Source organism: Notamacropus eugenii, chromosome 2 (genome assembly GCF_028372415.1).
Source record: "Notamacropus eugenii isolate mMacEug1 chromosome 2, mMacEug1.pri_v2, whole genome shotgun sequence".
In the NCBI taxonomy this organism is placed as follows: domain Eukaryota; kingdom Metazoa; phylum Chordata; class Mammalia; order Diprotodontia; family Macropodidae; genus Notamacropus; species Notamacropus eugenii.
The window spans coordinates 495,907,423-495,926,667 of record NC_092873.1 but is presented as its reverse complement, the minus strand read 5'-3'; the positions used below and the strand labels follow the sequence as shown (position 1 = coordinate 495,926,667).

The following is a 19,245-nucleotide window of genomic DNA, read 5'->3' as shown; positions in this document are numbered from 1 at the left end:
GCAGGGACAAACAAGTAGCCCATGCATTGGAATCCAGATGGGAAATATTGAGCCAAATAAATTCAAAGCCAGAAAATATGGTTAACGTTATGTTTTAAAAACCAAGGCACAGTATGGATCCCTCCTTCCACATGGATCAGGGGCTCATTTCTGTTTCAGTTTGACACCACGGGTCTTGACTTAATAAAGTGATGGAAACAATGTTAACAATGTAGATAAAACTTAATAATGTGTCTTGCATTTTTTTCCCCAGAGAGTCAGTTGTTAAACATTTTCTAACATACCTTTTCCCATGTTGTTCCCCAGTCCACAACTTGAGAAGTGGACTAGGGCATTTCCAGGTTCCTTTCCAACTAGACTTTCCTCTGAGTCTAGGATTCTGAGTTTGACCTGAGCGTGAGCACTTAGAAAGAAAAGAGACAATAGCCTGACAGCTGGCAGAGGTTCCTGAAGAAGGTGCCATGTCAGACTGACCTCGATTCCATTGGCTATCAGCTCACTAGACAGACAGGTCATGGGACCATTTCAGGCAGCTGGATTTCAGCAGAATGTTTGGCTAAGTTTCTTTGGGAGTATGTTGAAGAAGTGTAGGAAGAAGAATCATATGGTTAATTGGGTTCAGCCCTGGTTGACTGACTCCAGAAGTGGTGATTAATGTCATGATACAAAGGTATCAACATGGCAGGCCACATTTAGTGGAATCCCACAGGAATATTTTCTTGGTCCTGTTCTATTATATTTTAATTCAGCTACTTGGATGAAGGCATAAAGAGTATCTGTGGCTGATATTCAGATGTTGCCAAACTGGGTGGGACAGCTAACACATTGTGTAACAGCGTGTTCGTCCTTCATTGCCGAAGAAGACATTCCATGAGAGAAATGATGACATGACTTGCACTTGACTTTGTTTTGAGTGAGGGAGGGCTTGTGCAAGGTCACCAGCCTCACTTCTCCTCCACAGCCATCTGAATCCAGTGAGCAAATATTCATCAGGATGATGCAGATGACCCAGCATGAGGCAACTGGTGTTAGGTGACTTGCCCAAGGTCACACAGCTAGTGAGTGTTAAGTGTCTGAGATGACGCTGCACCACCTCGCTGCTTGTAACAGTATCAATTCCCCAAAACCTCAACAGGCAGGAACAGGGAGTGAGCTGGGGCACATAAGAGGAAGAGAAGTGGAGTCCTTTGCTGGGGTTCAGAGACCACAAGTATGTACACTTGTGGGGAGAGTGTCTGGGGAGGATAGGTGGAGAGAATAAAGGAGGAAGCATTCATCAGGCACCTGCTAAGTCCAGGCTCAGCACTTAATCCACTACACCACCTTGCTGCCTCAGTGAGAAAACAACACCACTCCATGTGTTATCCAGTTGTTTTGGTCATGTCTGATTCCTCCTAACCCCATTTGGGGTTATAATGGCAAAGATAGTGAAAGGGTTTGCCATTTCCTTTTCCAGTTCATTTTACAGATGAGGAAACTGAGGCAAATAGGGTGAAATGACTTGCCTAAGGTCACACAACTAATTGGTCCTGGCTGGATTTGAACTTCAGCAGGTGAGTCTTCCTGACTCTAGGTCAGCGTTCTGTGCACTATGGTTATAAGTGAACTGCAAAGTCAACAGGAGGAATCCAGAAGAAAGGCTCCATCCTCAGAGAGAGAGAGAGAGTGCTGGGTTTCTGTGCAGAGGTCCTGAGTTTGAAGGCTGCCTTGGCTACTTGCTACTATGTGATGAGTCACTGAATCTCTCTTAACTTCACAGCTTTTCATATTTAACACCAAGGTAGATCATTTGGCTAAGCCCACTTCTCAAAACCATGTAATTTGGAATAGAAGGAGCCAATTTAGGAACATATACATAATACATATACACACGTAGACACCCACCCATATATGTACATATATATATATATATACACACACATACATGTGTATATATACACACATATATATATATATATATATACACACAGACACACACACATATATACATGTAAATAACAGAAAGTTAAACAATAAAAAGAGCTATTGAGGATATCCTGACACCTCCAGCCCACCTTCCTTCCAAGAAACCATTGCCCCTTAGAGCCCCAATTTGATTTTTTACTTTAGGAATTTAAGGGGTATTTAGAGTAATTTCAAAGAGATTGGGCTAGAGTACAAGTGTGGAGCAGTGATAATTTGAGAGGATTGACCTAATGAAGGTGGTGTTCCTTTCTGTTCTCTTTTGTGTCCTCAGCCTTTCCTTTTAGAGATGTAAGGGCTCACTAAGGGGCTGCCCAGCACAAAGGACCTGTCTCAGGCCATCTGGACAGATGTTCTGATAGAGCACTGCGCTAGCAGTGGGACTGTGCTCCACTCACTTCATTCTCCAAGTCTGTTTTCTCATGTGTGATATAGGAATGACAGTTTTGAACAAGGAGGTCATTAGCATCAGATAATAAGGCAGAGGCAAAGTTTTCTGCAAACTTAACAGTAATAAATGCTACTCTTATGGTTAGCATAACCATATGATTTTCTGTTTTCAAACTTTTCTGTTTGCAAACTTCGGAACCAATGAGATAAAATTTTAAATACTTACAGAATCAATGCTTGGCATGAACATGATGGAACTTTTCTCGTTCTGAACTTTGTCAGGTATAAATACACAGTCTTTGTCAAATTTTCCTGTTTTTGGATCTATTCTGCATGATCTCATAGAACAACTGCCTCCGGAACATACATACACTCTGTTTGTACCAGTGATAGCTTCAGAACATCTGAAAACATATTAGGATTAGATTTTAAAACATAAACTCATTATAAACGACCCCACTTATGTGTATCCCTGATGTTATCACATTAATTTTTTCTTCATCACAGAGGGTGTGTATCAAGCAACCCATTTAGGCATCAAAGTCTCAGTCAGGCAGGAATAAAAATTTCTGTTTGGCAGAGAATCCCTGCAGGAAATTTCAGATGTGCTTTTTTCCAATATCCCAATACTAGGCCATCTGTAGGGAGTACCAGGTCGGCTTTACTGGTGTCCCCAACTGTGTTGCTCACAGGGATGGGCTCCTTACTCCTTATTGTCTTCATGGGAATTAAGAGTGAATCCTCATTCTCAGCAGCTAGGGTAGCTGCCCAGTGTTGTTATCACCACTAATTTGTGGTGCTCAAGTTTTTTATCTGTATTTATTTGTATTCCTAAGAATCCAATTTTCTTTTCATTTACTTGTTTCATTCATTAATTAGATCAAAACTGCTGAACAGAGTATCTCTCAGAGCTCTGTAGCCCAGCTAAACATGTGGAGGAAATGAGGGCACCATGAAGATTCGTGTCCCTCCCAATTGCCTTGCATTTACTTCGCACATATTTTGTATGTATGTGCTGTGTGTGTGTGTATAAGTACATGTCATTTCCTTCAAGGTCCTTGAGAGCTGAGACTTTAATGTTCCCCTTTGTATCCTCAGCACCAAAGACAGCACCCATCATAGAGCAGGTATTTCATTAATGCTCATGGATTGACTGATGCTAAACCTTTTGTTAACCTAACAGGGAGAGCAATGTAGGTTTCCCAGAAAAATGGAAAGAGAGCAGGTGTAGCCTACGCAAGGAAGGATACTGATATTTTCCATCCTTGAGAGTTGTAATTTCCCACTGTACTTAAACCCCAAGAAGTAAGAGAGTGTTGCTTGTGCTTCCTAAAATCCCCGAGGAGAGAGAGGGAAAGGGTCTGGTGGGTTCTTTGGTGCAGTGATGGTGTGATATTCCAACATCTGGGGGACTTCTTCTGTCTCTGCCTGTCAATGTGTACTGCTGCTGTCCTGAGGAGGCAGCAAGGATCTGTGGTAGGTCTGTCTCTCTAGGGGTGGCTTGTATCTGAGGCCATGTTGGCAAGTCTCTCTGTGATGCAGATATATATAATAGCACCAAAGAGTTGATCTGTAATGATTCTGTTCCTCAGAGTCAGAAAAATTTCTGTGCTTTGACATAGCTGCCTTTGCTTTGAAGTGTGTTGCTGTAAGAACCAGTCACATATAAAGAAGGTCATAGTGAAATTGATGATAACACATGCCTTTGCGGTAATCTATAGATGAAAAGAAAAACAATCTTGATAACCAGATACTTTGAAAATTAAATCACAAGAAGATGATTTCAGTCTGATGTGGTTCACAAAAAAAGTTAAAAGAAGATAAACATACTTTACTGGTACATTTCTTCCTTCAGAATGGTAGAAACGCTCCTCTTCATTGTACTCCTCAAACACTCCCCACCGTAAATGGGCCCATTCATGCACTAAAATTTTACCTGTGGGAATATATTTGAAATGCAAAAATATAATTACTTCTACACTTTGATGGTCCGCTGTGTATATCCTCAGGTCTATGTGGATATTCCATTCATCAATACAAATTTCACCCTACTCATGCTTTCTGTTCCTGTGAAATTCTTATTCATGGATTTCCACAGATTAGTTGTAGATAAAAGTACCCAGTGCACTGAGACCCTTCTTCTAAAGTTTTATATTTCATGACTTTTGGTGTACTATTCAAAATAGCTGGATGATGCAGTGGATAGAGTGCTGTGCCTGGAGTCAGAAAGATCTAAGTTCAAATCTGGCCTCATACCCTCAGTAGCTGTGTGACCTGGGCAAATCTTTTAACCTTTGCCTCATTTTCCTCAGCTGTAAAATGGAGATCCTAACAGCACCTACCTCTCAATGTTTTTGTGAGGAGCATTTGTAAAACACTTAGCATAGTTCCTGGCCCATCATAGTTCCTTCCTTCCTTCCTTCCTTCCTTCCTTCCTTCCTTCCTTCCTTCCTTCCTTCCTTCCTTCCTTCCTTTCCTATTTCCCTTACTTTTACTTAAATAATTGGATGGATCTGTGATCTCTTTCATTCACTTCTAGTCATCAGTGGTACAGATTTCAGTTCATCCATGTCTCCGCATCTTACGTCCTCTCCCTGTCAACATGAATCAATCAAAGGGAGCCTAATCAATGATCTGGGGGAGGAGTGTATCTTTGAATAGGTTTCTTGACATTGTATAGATACCAATAGACTATCCCTCTGTTTTCCAACACTCAGGACGTGGTACATGTGTCTGTCTTTTCTGTCCCTTAGGTATGCTGTGTTTACCCCCAGTACATTTATTACATTTAATACTATTATTCCTTCATGCTCCTTAAAATCTCCATCTTTCTTGAAGGTGTACAAGTACTCTATCTACCATGAAGCCTTCTCTGATTTCTCTTCCTGGCTGCCAAGCTTCTCCACCTCCTCACATTACTATGTGTTGTACATGTCTAGGGACGTGTTGACTAGTAGTGTGTTGTAGTAGAAAGAAAATTGGTTGGATCAGTTAATGTCCCTGGGCCTCAGTTTCCTCATGTACCTAATGACATGATTGGACTAGTACCTCTAAGGTCCCTTCCATCTCTAAATCTATAATCCCATGATCCTACATCTGACCATGTCACTCCCCTGCTTAAAAAACTTTCTTGGCTCCCTAGTACAGTAGGATGAACCTGATCTTTAGCCTTACAGATTCTGACCCCAACTTCCCACTTTCCTATTACTTCCTTTTGTGCCCTTTGTATTCCAGTCAAATTGAATAATTTTCTGTTCCCAGAGTTCAATATGCAATCTCCTGTCTCTCGATATTTGTCTAAGCCCTGCCCCATTCATAGTATGAATTCCTTTCTTATGTGCCTTGAGAATCTTTATCTTCATTCAAAATTCAATTTTAGTATCACTTCTTCTGAGATGTCATCCTGGAGCCCACCACCTATTAGTCCCCATTCAGCCTCTTTCCGGTAGTGCTAGAGCTCACTGCCTCTTCTCTCTCGTTCTCTCTTTACTCCTTGCTCTGTATTCTAATTCAGTGTCCATCTTGTATTCTTCCCATGGACTGTGGGCTAGGTGAGGGTATTTTTTATCTCCATGTCTCCTAAACCTTGCTCAGTACCTTACACATGGTAGGCACTTAGTAATATTTGTTGAATTTATTGAAAATCAAATTAGTTCTATTTGACTCCTTTCATTTTAATAACCACCTATGCTTAGATGCTTGAATGTGTATGGAGAAAATTTAGATCCTTAGGTTTATATTGGGTGTTACACTGATTCATAAACTTTTTAATGTGAGAAATACTTTAATTGAATATGTTCTGTAAAGGAGTGGTCTCTAGGGTAGAAGCCCAAACCCCTGGAGAGCCAAGACATTCATCCAACAGGTGACCCTCAGGGTTCTAAGGTGTGCTCTCTTCTCCCTCTGTACTATTTCACTTGTGATCCATCAAATCCCTGAATTTAATTATCATCTCTTTGCTGATGATTCTGAAATGAACCTATTCTGCCCTAATCTCCCTGCTGACCTCCAGTCTCACATCTCCAACTGCCTTTCAAACGTCTTGAACTGATATGCAGTAGACATCTTTAACTCAGTGTTTCCAAAACTGAATTCATTATCTTTTCCCTTAAACCGTCCCCCCTCCTCCTGTTACTGTAGAGGGCAATACCATCCTCCCAGTCCATCAGGCTCACAACCTAGTGTCATCCAGGATTCCTCACTGTCTTACACCCAACATCCCACCTGTTTCCAAACCCATTGATTTCACCTTCAACGTAGCTCGAATATGGCCCTTTTTTTTGTCTGATGCTGCTAGCCCTCAGTACCTCACACCTGGACTATTTCAGTAGCCTGCTGGTGGTTCTGCCTCCCTCAAATCTCTCCCCAGCCCAAACCAACCTCCCTTCACCCACTAAGGTGATATTCCTTTTTTTTTGTGATAGAAGGCAGTAAAAAACATTTAGAGACCACCATCTAAAGCAATTACATTTCCAAAGGTGAAGTGAAATACTGCTACCCCTTCTTAAGTGAAGAAAGGAATTCCCCTGAAATCTTCTTGGCTAATCTTCAGTTTCAGATCAAGAGAATCGTATTCTATGAATATTGTGAAACTTGAGTTAGGAACATTCTGCACATAGAACACAACTATAGAGCTTCATCAGTACCTCGTGGTCCATACTCATCCACCTTTTTCCCCAATATGATGTCAGGAGTTAAATGAATTCTCTCTCCCTTTTCTCCACACTGCCCAAACTGGTCAGTTCGTGGAACATCATTGCCTGAGGAATTAGCGGCTTCAATGATGATATCCGCCTAGAAATGTTTTTTTAAAGATTCATGTTATATGGAACATCATAAGCAAAACTTGGAATATTTACACTGAATGACTGTGAAAACATTTTCATTAATTATTAGAGATTGCATTTCAAAAATTTAGGTCACCCATTAAGTAATGTTTAATAAAAGTATTTTTACAATAAAAGTAATGCTTAACAAAAATGAAAGTTTGATCTTACATTTTTGTAGGTCTCAAGTTTTGGTTTCTCATAGTTTGGTTTTGTCTGCCATGTTGTAGGAATCAAGATGGAGACTCCTTTGAAGTAAAATCTTTTTTCTGTGGCCTCATAAAGGTTAATTGAAGCCTCTGATACCATGTCCTATATGGAAAGAAGAAATCCATTGGGAAATCTGATAGCTGACAGAGGTATAAATAACAATCATTTGACTTCACAGAGAAGATTGATAATTACAAAAACTCTACAGGATTTTAATCAGGTGAAAATGGAGAAATGTGGCTGGTACTTGTTGTTGCTTGTACTGTTCAGTCTAATTTACACTCTCACCTCTTTAGTGTCCTGGTCCTTTTTAGGAGAAGACCAGATTATACATGTCCCTCCTCAGAGACAAACAGATTTTAAGTATCTAACATTTGCAAAAGACCTCTGGAGACAGAGAGATGGCTACAACTTAGACCCTGCTATTTAGGAGTTTATGGTCTAATGGGAGGTGGGGGAGGAGTGGAAAAGTCATATATGCAAAGAGTTATAATACTCGGGATGATGTGATAAATACAAGGAGCTATGGGTGGGCTCAGCCAAGAGAGAGTAACTAATTCTGCTGGGAAACAATCAGCAGAGAAAAACTCCTAGTATTCAGAGAAATCAAGAAAGGCTTTCTTTAGAAGAAAGTTCCAGGCATGGAGAACAGCCAGAGAAAGGCAAAGAGTTAGTGATTGGGTGCTTGGGTGCCTGTGCTTGGACCTCAATTCTAAAATCACATTTCTGTCTAAAAATCACATTTCTTCCTAGCTTCAAAACACTATTCCAGGAAGTATGCCAAAGACACAGCCGGCCCCAGAAACAACCATTATCTCCTTTCCTGATACAGTAGCCAGCTATACCTACAGAATTTATTAGTCTGAACCAGTTGTGTAATACCTGAACAGGCTGTGTACTGGGTCATAATGAAATTTACTACTCACTGACCAATCATATGTATCCTAGACTTAGACATATGTATACTCCCTTACATTTATCTTGTCTAAGAAGACATTGATGAGAGCAGCCGTGGTATTCCTTAGTTAGTTCTGACTGTTAGTTGACTTAGTGACATTTCAGGCCTAAAACCACACCTCCATAAAGCCCTACTTTGGGCTATTTCCTGATGAACTCTGGGTAACACACCTGCATGCTAAATCCTAAAAGTGCATGTTCTTTTAAGAACTAACCACTCCTTGACCACTCCTTAATCCCACACTGAATCACCTAGTTAGAATTATTGGCATGTGTTTTATTATAGAATATCCTATATAAACTTTACATCTACCCCTTTAAGGTTGCAGATTCCCTAAGAACTATTGCCCACTGAAAAGCATACTAAATCTTTACCACCTTGACTTCAACAACACTTGAGTCTATGAATTCTTTTCCAAATGGCCCATGCAGCGAACTCCAGTCTTAGAGTTCCTGTCCCTCTGTCTCTCCAGCCCTCATCACATTTTTGGCCCTCAATGTGGGACACAGTCTGAGGTATCAGGCATTCTTCAAATCAAGATAAGCTTCTCCTCTCTTCTCCCTTCCCTTAAACTTCCCTAGCCATCCCCCTTCTTGCCCTATAGTTGAGATTCACCCCTTAATTACCTAGGAAGGCTTACTGTGGAGCCTTTGACAGGCTCTGGTACAATTCACGTGTGTCAAGGGATGCCTTGATAGGGGATTTATGTGGTTAGCTCCCAGGATGCTAGGAGGTGAAATAGTCTACAGGTGCTATTGGTACCCCTTCCCTTCTATACCATCTCTAAGGCTTACAGGCAAAAGGATAGGCCAACACCCCCCACCCTGAGATTCATTCCTAGGAAACTTGGTCTCCAGTACCTTAAAGAACATTTTACCTGGCCTCCTTTATGATCTTGAGAGCCAAGCAAAAGTGTCTGATTTGTGCAGAGGATTTCTGATAATCCTCTCTGAGCTTTTGGATTCTTCCTTTCATTGTCTGTGTATGTTCTGTCTGTGTCTGTATGAATGAGAGTGGAGCTGGGAGCATGGAGCCCAGCCCAGCCTTTGGCATCATGTGCAGAGCAGGGCCCGTGAACAGTCCTCCAGGGCGGAATCTCCAGTGGTGGAATCCCCAGTCCCAGTAGCAGAGGATCCGCAGATCCTCCAACCCACAGGTGACAAAAGTCAGTGACAGGTTTTATTCAGGAAGGGAGTTGGGCCTTCACATGGGGCAGGTGGCAGGATTTCTCAGGGCAGCCCCTACATCAGCCTGAGATCATAGCTGGATCATAAAAACCGCTAGGGGCACTGAAGAGCTGAGTCTTACCTCAGCCCTGTGTAGATGCCCTGAGGCAGCTGGTCTTTGTCTCACACTGAATGGTGGCCCGGCCCCCACAGCTTGATTGAATTCCACCCCTCACCCCCCACCCCACCCCCAGTGTTAGCTTGGTGGAACTGGAGGTCAGGTGCCTGTGGAGAGGAAATGCTGCTAAGATTCTGGGCACAAAAATCCTGCCCTGTGCCCAGACCAGTACACACTTGATTGTGCCACCTTGGAGGAATTGATATCTTACAGGTCCCCAGAGTATACCCTACTCTTGACAAAGGACCCAAAATTCAAGTAACTGGTTGGGAAAATGCCCAAAAAAGGGGAAAAAATAAGACTATAGAAGATTACTTTCTTGGTGAACAGATATCTCCTCCCATCCTTTCAGATGAGGAAGAACAATGCTTACCATCAGGGAAAGACATAAAATTCAAGGCTTCTGTATCCCAAACATCCAAAATAATATTCAATGGGGTCAGGCCATGGAAGAGCTCAAAAAAGGATTTTGATAATCAAGTTAGAGAGTTGGAGGAAAAACTGGGAAGAGAAATGAGAGAGATGCAAGAAAAGCATGAAAAGCAGGTCAACACCTTGCTAAAGGAGACCCAAAAAATTGCTGAAGAAAATAACACCTTCAAAAACAGGCTAACTTAATTGGCAAAAGAGGTTCAAAAAGCCAATGAAGAGAAGAATGCTTTCAAAAGCAGAATTACCCAAATGGAAAAGGAGGTTCAAAAGCTCACTGAAGAAAATAGTTCTTTCAAAATTAGAATGGAACAGATGGAGGCTAATGACTTTATGAGAAACTAAGAAATCACAAAACAAAACCAAAAGAATGAAAAAATGGAATACAATGTCAAATATCTCATTGGAAAAACAACTGACCTGGAAAATTCATCCAGGAGAGATAATTTAAAAATTATGGGACTACCTGAAAGCCATGATCAAAAAAAGAGCCTAGACATCATCTTTCATGAAATTATCAAGGAAAACTGCCCTGATATTCTAGAACTAGAAAGCAAAATAAGTATTGAAAGAATCCACCGATCCCCTCCTGAAAGAGATCCAAAAAGAGAAACTCTTAGGAACATTGTGGTTAAATTCCAGAGTTCCCACGTCAAGGAGAAAATATTGCAAGCAGCTAGAAAGAAACAATTCAAGTATTGTGGAAATACAATCAGGAGAACACAAGAAGGGATTGAAAGGAGTGGAATATGATATTCCAGAAGTCACAGGAACTAGGACTAAAACCAAGAATCACCTACCCAGCAAAACTGAGTATAATACTTCAGAGGAAAAATGGTCATTCAATGAAACAGAGGACTTTCAAGCATTCTTGATGAGCAGACTAGAGCTGAAAAGAAAATTTGACCTTCAAACACAAGAATCAAGAGAAGCATGAAAGGGTAAACAGCAAAGAGAAATCATAAGGGACTTACTAATGTTGAACAGTTTACATTCCTACATGGAAAGACAATATTTGCAACTCTTGAAATGTTTTTCAGTATCTGGGTAGTTGGTGGGATTACACACACCCACATACACACACACACACACACACAGAGCACAGGGTGAATTGAATAGGATGGGATCATATCTTAAAAAAATGAAATTAAGCGGTGAAAGAGAAATATATTAGGAGGAGAAAGGGAGAAATGGATTGGGCCAGTTATCTCTCATGAAAGAGGCAAATTAAAGACTTTTCAGTGGAGGGAAAAAGAGGGGAGGTGAGAGAAAAAACATGAAGCTTATTCTCATCATATTTGACTAAAGGAAGGAATAAAATGAACACTCATTTTGGTATGAAAACCTATCTTACAATACAGGAAAGTGGGGGAGAAGGGGATCAGCAGGGTGAGGGGGATGATGGATGGGAGGGCAGTGGGAGGAGGGAGCAATTTGCAGTCAACACTCGTGGGGAGGGACAGGATCCAAAGAGAGAATAGAAGAAATGGGAGACAGGATAGGATGGAGGGAATTATAGTTAGACATACACAACACGACTATTATGAAAGTCATTTGCAAAACTACGCAAATATGGCTTATATTAAATTGCCTGCCTTCCCAAAGGGAATGGGTGGGGAGGGAGGGATGGGGAGAAGTTCGAAGTCAAAGCTTTAGGAACAACTGTTGAATATTGTCCTTGCAACTAGGAAATAGAAATACAGATAATGGCGTATAGAAAGTTATCTTGCCCTACAGGACAAAAGAGAAAATGGGGATAAGGGAGGGGAGGGATGTCAGAAGAGAGGGCAGATTGGTGATAGGGGCAATTAGAATGCTGGACGTTTTGGAGTGGGGGAAGGGGAGAAATGGGGAGAAAATTTGTAACCCAAAATTTTGTGGAAATGAATGTTGAAAAGTTCACTAAATAAATAAATTTAAAAGAAAGAAAGAAAGAAAAAGATTCTGCCTATTGCCACCTCTTCAAGGATTCTTCCTGCCCCCTCCCCATGATTCATGTTCTCTCTCTCTCTCTCTCTCTCTCTCTCTCTCTCTCTCACTCTCTCTCTCTCTCTTCTCACATTATCTTGTTATTTGCTTGTCCTTTTTTGATTCCAGTGAAATGGAAGCCCATTCATGAATGTTACTATTTTTCATTTCTGACTTTGTTTTCCCAGCACCCATCAAAATTCCTTCCATGTCATAGGAGCTCTGTAAGTCTTGTTGAATTGAGCTGAACAGTGCACTTGATAAATGCACAGTCAGTGTTGCACAACTCTCCCCCTCCAGCTCATCCTCCATTCTGCTGCCTAATCTTCCCCATCTCCCCCACCTACTCAGTTCACTCCAGTGACTCTGGTCACTTCTAGAATCCAGTAGAAAATTCTCTGGGTGGCATTCAGAGCCTTCTGAACCCTCTCCTCCCCTTGTGCCTTTCCAGGCTTCTTCAGCTTCACACCTAACCAAGCATTCTAGGATCCAGTGATAACAGCCTCCTTACCCCTCCCAAAACCAAGCCCTTCCTCTCCTAGCTCTCCATTTCCTCTGGCTGCCCACGATTCCTGGAGTATTCTCCTTCCACATCTCAGCCTTCTGTCTCCCTGACTTCCTTCAAGTTCCAGCCGAAAACCCACTGTAATGCTTTCCCAGTTACACTCCATTCTTCTGCCTTCAGCCAGTTATCTCTGATTTTTCCTTCCTGTGTTTTATTTGTTTGTAATTTCTTTTTTTTTTATTTTTTTATTTTTTTAATGTTTAACAATCACTGCCATACAATTGCGATTTTATCCCTCCCCACCCACCCCCCACTACCTCCCTCCCTCCCCACGACTGCATACAATTCTGTATAGATTCTACATATACTTTCCTATTGAGTATATTTTCACTATAGTCATGCTATGTAGTCAGACTAAGATAAATGAAAGAATCCGTATAACAAATCAGAACATGATACACAAACAGATACACATACACAAACATGATCTGCTACATTATGTGAGTGACTTCCATATTTCTCTCTCTGAGTGTGGAAGGCATTTTGCCTTGAGGTCCACCATTGGGATTTTTTTTTTTTTCAGAAGTTCTTGTGTTATTACAAAAATCTAAGTCTACCAGAAAAAACTCTCACACACTGTGGTTGTTGCTGTGCATAAAGTTCTCCTGGTTCTGCTCCTTTCACTCAGCATCAGGTCATTTAAGTCCTTCCAGGCCTCTCTGAAGTCTTCTTGTTCATCATTTCTTATGGCACAATAGTACTCCATTACATTCATATACCATAATTTATTCAGCCATTCCCCAATTGATGGACATCCCCCTGACTTCCAGTTTTTGGCAACTACATAGAGTGCTGCTATAAATATTTTTGTACATGTGGGACCCTTTCCCATTTTTATGATCTCTTGGGGATATAGTCCTAGTAGCGATATTGCTGGGTCAAAGGGTATGCACATTTTTGTAGCCCTTTGGGCATAGTTCCAAATTGCTCTCCAGAATGGTTGGATGCGCTCACAGCTCCACCAACAATGAATTAGTGTTCCAACTCTCCCACATCCTCTCCAGCATTTATCATTTTCTTGTTCTGTCATGTTTGCCAATCTTATAGGTGTGATGTGGTACCTCAGAGTTGTTTTGATTTGCATCTCTCTAACCAATAGTGATTTAGAGCATTTTTTCATATGATTATAGATAGCTTTAATTTCTTCCTCTGAAAATTGCCTGTTCATATCCTTTGACCTGTTTGTAATTTCTTGCATGTTGTCTTTAGCCTGTGAGATCCTGGAGAACAAGAACTGTCATTTACCTTCTTTGTGTCCCCTGCCCTCTGCACGGTGCCTGGCGCATAATAGGTACTTATTAATATTGACTGACTGACTGATTGATTGAATTAAAATGAATCTGGGTAAAAAGCAGTATTAGTTTCAGGAGCAGGTATAAGAGGAGACTGAGAGATTCAACTGGGACTTTATCCCACAGACCAGAGCTTGAATCCCAGCTCTACTGCTTGGCCAGATACTAAGCTCTCCAGTGAAAGCTTGAGACAGAGCCTAGTGTTCTCAAGAAGGACTGTCACCTGTAGCAATCTCCTCAATCGGCCCATTTCTCTGAAGGGAGCGAGGGGCCATTCAGGGAGGCAGTGTATGTGTGTGTGTGTATTTGTGTGTGTGTGGCACAAGCACAGAGCACAAGGTACCTTATGAATTATAGGAATTCAAAAAGCTTCTGCTCTGCAGAAATCATTCTCAGTAGATAGAGGAAGGCAAGCCCATCAGATCACCAACATTGGAACAGTCACTTTTATTCATAAATGCCACCTCAGGACAAATTCCTTCAGGTGGTGAGAGAGAATCTGGACCTAGCCATTCGTTCCTCTTGGAGTTATTCTCCCTCTCCTGGTTGCCTAGCTCCGACCTCCCTGTCTTCCTCACCTCTTTGATGGGCATTCTGTCCATTTAGACTACATGGAGATGGCAGTTCTGGAGGATGCATAAAATTCTTTCCTTCCTGACAATCTCCTTTGTTCTGGAGCTATTGGACAGTTCCCTGTTTTTAGCTAGAATAAATGAGTCCACAACAAACCAGGATTCTTAAAATGTTAAATCCTTCTATCAGAAGTCAGAACATGCTCCTTCATCCCCATTCTCCTTTTCTGTTTGTTTTCAGCCCCCTGTACTTTTTAAAGCAATGTCAGTGTCCTGTTTTCTCTTAACCAGAAATTTGCAAGTTTTTCTAGAGCAGGGATTCTTAACCTGAAGTCCACAGATAGATTTTGAGGAGTCTCTGAACTTGTATGGGAAAAAAGCAAACCTCATCCTTATTCGTACTAATTGTTGGCTTTTTTGTAATCCTCTATATTTTTTATACATTTAAAAACATTATTCTGAGAAGGGTCCTGGGACTTCACCAGACCATCAAAGGTGTTCATGACACCAAAAAAAGTTAAGAATTCCTATAAGAGCTATTGTTAGTGAGAGGTATCATCGTGTAATGGAAGGAATTCTGAACTTGGCATGCAAATTCTGGCTCATGCTTAGCTCGCTGTGTGATCATAGGGAAGTCACTTATCCTTTCTGCTCTTCCTTCCTTATTTGGAAAATGGAAATTTGGTGCTTGGCATTGTTGTTCAGTTGTTATCTAACTCTGTGACCCTTTTGGGGGTTTTCTTGGCAAAGATACTAGAGTGGTTTGCCATTTCCTTCTCCAGTTATTTTACTGTGGCAAAAAGGGTTAAGTGTGTCTTGCCCAGGGTCACACAGCTAGGAAGTATCTGTGGCCAGACTTGAACTCAGGTCCTTTTGACATCAATCCTGGTGCTCTAGTCACTGTGCCACCTGACTGGCTGTATGATGGCATATAGATGTAAATTGTGATGTGAACATCTCAAAGGCCTACAGTAGGTAACAGGCATTTCTGAAATTTCTGTTCTGTGCCAGGCACTGTGTTAGGCACAGAGGATACAAAAGCAAAAAGCTAACAACTTCTGCCAAGAAGGAACTGTTTCTATTGAAGGAAAACAGATTGAATGCAGATAAGTAACTATAAAATATTCACAATGAGTTATTCCAGTCCTTGTTGGGGGCAGAGAGCAGTGCTCCAGTCGCTGGCATCTGGCAGAGCAGGGCAGCAGAAATCCCTTTGCCCTGTCCCCCTGAAGCTATGATATTCCCTGACAAGGAGCAGGGAACAAAGCACTGGAAGGCTTCAGAACGCTTCTGTGGGTTACCATAGCCCCACACTGGGAACATGGAATACGAAGAACATGGCATTTCCTGGTGGTAGCGACTGGCAAAAGAGCTTACGTGACTGCTCCAAATATATTATCTGGCCTGTTCGTGTATTCTGTGCCTTTGGGAACTCAGAATCTGTCACTGGTAACATTTCATTACTTCTGAGGAAAGACCTCCTTCCTTACCCTTTAAATTTGTGTAATGTAAATACAAAAGGCATCAAGAGAAAGAAGTTTAAAGATGGTGTTAGTTTTCTTGCTTGCCACCTTCCGTCAGCTCATATGGAGCTTGCAGGCCAATGAAATGTCTAAAGCCCTTTCAGATAAAAAGAATTAGCCATAAACATGCCCCCCCCCATTACATGCCCAGACACATTTCAAAATTCAAATCAAACCGAAGAGCAAACACTTGACAGCTCTCCTACCTTGATTTCCTGAATAAGGTTTTCATCTTCTGGCAAATCTGGGTCAATTGCAATGACCACATCTTCATAGCCGTTGGTATTCAGCTTAATGAGGGACGTGCCTGCCCCCTGAAGCAGGCACAGAGTCAAGGTTAAGACAGATATCTTAAAGGATACCATGGCTGACAGTCTGTGTCCAGTTCTTTGGGAAAAGACCAGTCTGGGAAACCTGTGTCCTGTTGGTGCATGTATATATATATATATACACATATATACATATTTATATATACACCCAGTACTTTGCCCTTGTTTTCAGTATATTACAACTGCGTTGTCATTATCTGGTCAGAAGCAACTTACCTCAATAGTATTTGAAAAATGTTTGTTTATGACCATCATGGAGGAGCACAGTATAAAGCAATAGTTGTTTTATATATTTATATTATATGCAGGAGGAAAGGCAGCATGACAGAGTGGATAAAGGGAGAGCTGACCAAGGACCTAGGAAGACATAAGTTCAAGCCCTGACTCAGACATATATTACCTATGTGAAAGCAGTCGTCGCACCTTCCAGTGGTAGGCAACTTTTTAAGGCTGTAAATTACAGAGAAGGTGCTGACCTACATTAGCAGAGGCAGTTTCCTCATCTGGTTCTCTTTTAATTTTCAGTGAAACACCACATCCAATCTCCAGTCTCTCTGTCTCTGTCTCTGTCTTTGTCTCTCTCTCTCTCAAACATACACACACAAATCTACGTACGTGTGCTTAAATATATATGTATATGTTTTTATATATTTGCCAGATGGCGAAATTTCCCTTACTATGAAAGGTGATTTCTTAAGGATATAAACATATGGAGGTGTTTTTTAGGTAGGAACTTTATGAATGTAAAATTATAATTATTTCAGTGTTTGAAGCTTTGTGTTTTCTTAAGTGCCGCAAGTTTCAAAAACCTCTTTATTGGGAGGTTCTCAACTTGAGGTTGATGAATTTTTTTGAATTTTTTAAAAAAGCATTTTAATAACTTTATTTCAGTATAGTTTGTTTCATTTGTGGACCTATATATTTGTATGTGTGATGGGCAGAGTTTCATCACGTAAAGAAAAAAAGGTTAAGAAATCCTGCTTTTAGAAGTAACCTCTGTGAGTTGCCAGCGGCAAGAATTTTTGTCAGCTTTCAGCTATATAATAGATGAACTTGAGGCTCATTCTCAGAAAACACGACCTCGGGCCCACCAATTGGTTCTAGCTTGAAGCCTTTTAGAACCTGCTATGGCTTAAACTGTACTGGTGGTGTACTTTAAGAACTCCATGGATGAGAAATCAGAATGAGACTTTGGTAGAGATTTATCATTGTTGTTACAATAAAGATGATGATAAATTTTAAAATTATGAACATTGTTTTTTTTCAAATCCCAAGAGTTTATCATAAATCTATCACTTTACAAGTCTGGTAATAGAATAGTGTATAATGTATATATTCATTAAAATACTAAAGTATATGTTCATTAAAATACTAAAATACTGTCCCCTAATGTGCACAGTAATTTGGAAAATTAAATTACAGTGTAAAATGCTTATTATAATGCAGTGTTAGATGATTTTGATACATTGGAAAAACGGAACTGCTAATAATACCAACAATCATACTTATAACAATAATAGTAATTCATATCTGTGTAGAATAGAGCTTCTTAACCTGTGGTCCTTGGATGGATTTCAGGTAGTCCATAAACTTAGATGGAAAAAGAATTGACAGCTCTATCTTCACTACCCTACACCTGAAATTTTGAATTTCCTTCAATTATTAAAGCCATGATTGTGATGAATCCATTGTTTTGTTTTGTTTTGATTTTACCAGATTAGCAAAGGGGATGAAGACACAAAAATATTCAAGAATCGCCATTAAATAGCTATCACTTCTGCCACATCTCTTACTCCTCTTAGCCTGTTGACTCCTCCCCACAAGGCCTTGAGGTAGGTGGGGTTATTCATTCCACAAACGTTCATGAGTCATTCATTAAGTGCCATCTCCACCCTTTGCCCTGACACAGGTGGAAGGTATGGACAGAAACTCACAAAAGGCCCATCTCTGCACCAAAACGGGGTCCTAAAAAGAATCATGCACATAAAAAGAGGGGGAGAAGAAAATAGAGTCATGGGAGTCAGCCACACTGGTCAGGAGGCAATGGAGGACCCTGGAGCCACATAGCCTTCAGTGAGTCAGCCAGACACTTAAGTTTTATGGCAAAGCATACATTCTGACCTGCCCTTCCCAGTGACTGCCAACCTATTACCACCCTGGTTTTGCCCTGCAGATTCATCATTCACTGCTGTTCCTCCTGGCTTCTGCCTCCACCATCACCCTCTGCCCACCAGGACAGTAAGGGCCCTGGAGCTGACTCACCGTATGACTGTGTACAAGTCATTTAACCATTGCTCATGCAGATGGATGGGGTTCAGGGTCCTTTTCTTCAACTCTTTCCACTAGCTGCTGCCACCAGAACTTTTGGCAGTTGACCAGTGAGATGCTGAGAATGACCCAAACCATCAAATGAAGTATATCTTAATTTCTTTATCAGGACTATCTATAAACATGTAGAAGCTGAAGACATTTAGAATATGGGGAACGTTTGTAACTGAACACAGATACGTAAATCCATTGAAAAACAGCCCAGATGAGTTGAGAATCTCCCCTTCAGCACCACCCCCTGTTGTTTTGGTTGTTCAGTCATTTTCAGTCATGTCTGCCTTGTTTGTGACCCCATTTGCTTTTTGTTTGTTTGTTTGTGTTTGTTTTTGGTTGAAGATACTGGAATGGTTTGCTACTTCCTTTTCCAGCTCATGTTACAGGAGAGAAAAGTAAGGCAAACAGGGGTAAGTGACTTGGTGTCTGAGGTCGGATTTAAACTCAGGTCTTCCTGACTTCATGCTGACTCTCAGTCCATTGAGCTATTTAGCTGTCACTACTGTCTACATGAGGAGTATGTGAGGTGTCCATGCCTCTGGTGTGAGGGTTTGC

At 41.0% G+C, this 19,245-nt stretch overlaps 1 protein-coding gene across 1 annotated transcript in view; it reads right to left on the bottom strand.

Moving 5' to 3' along the window:
* The window catches only part of LOC140529918 (calcium-activated chloride channel regulator 1-like), a 39,163-nt gene extending 22,685 nt beyond the window's left edge, over window positions 1-16,478 (bottom strand). Inside the window, exons 1-5 of the mRNA XM_072648959.1 lie at window positions 16,246-16,478; window positions 7,350-7,490; window positions 6,999-7,146; window positions 4,183-4,288; window positions 2,579-2,756 (exon numbers count right to left, since the gene is read on the bottom strand). Coding sequence (XP_072505060.1) covers window positions 2,579-2,756; window positions 4,183-4,288; window positions 6,999-7,146; window positions 7,350-7,490; window positions 16,246-16,404 — 732 coding nt within the window. The 5' untranslated portion in view covers window positions 16,405-16,478. The remainder of the gene's footprint in view (window positions 1-2,578; window positions 2,757-4,182; window positions 4,289-6,998; window positions 7,147-7,349; window positions 7,491-16,245) is intronic.
* Window positions 16,479-19,245: the final 2,767 nt, after the last annotated feature.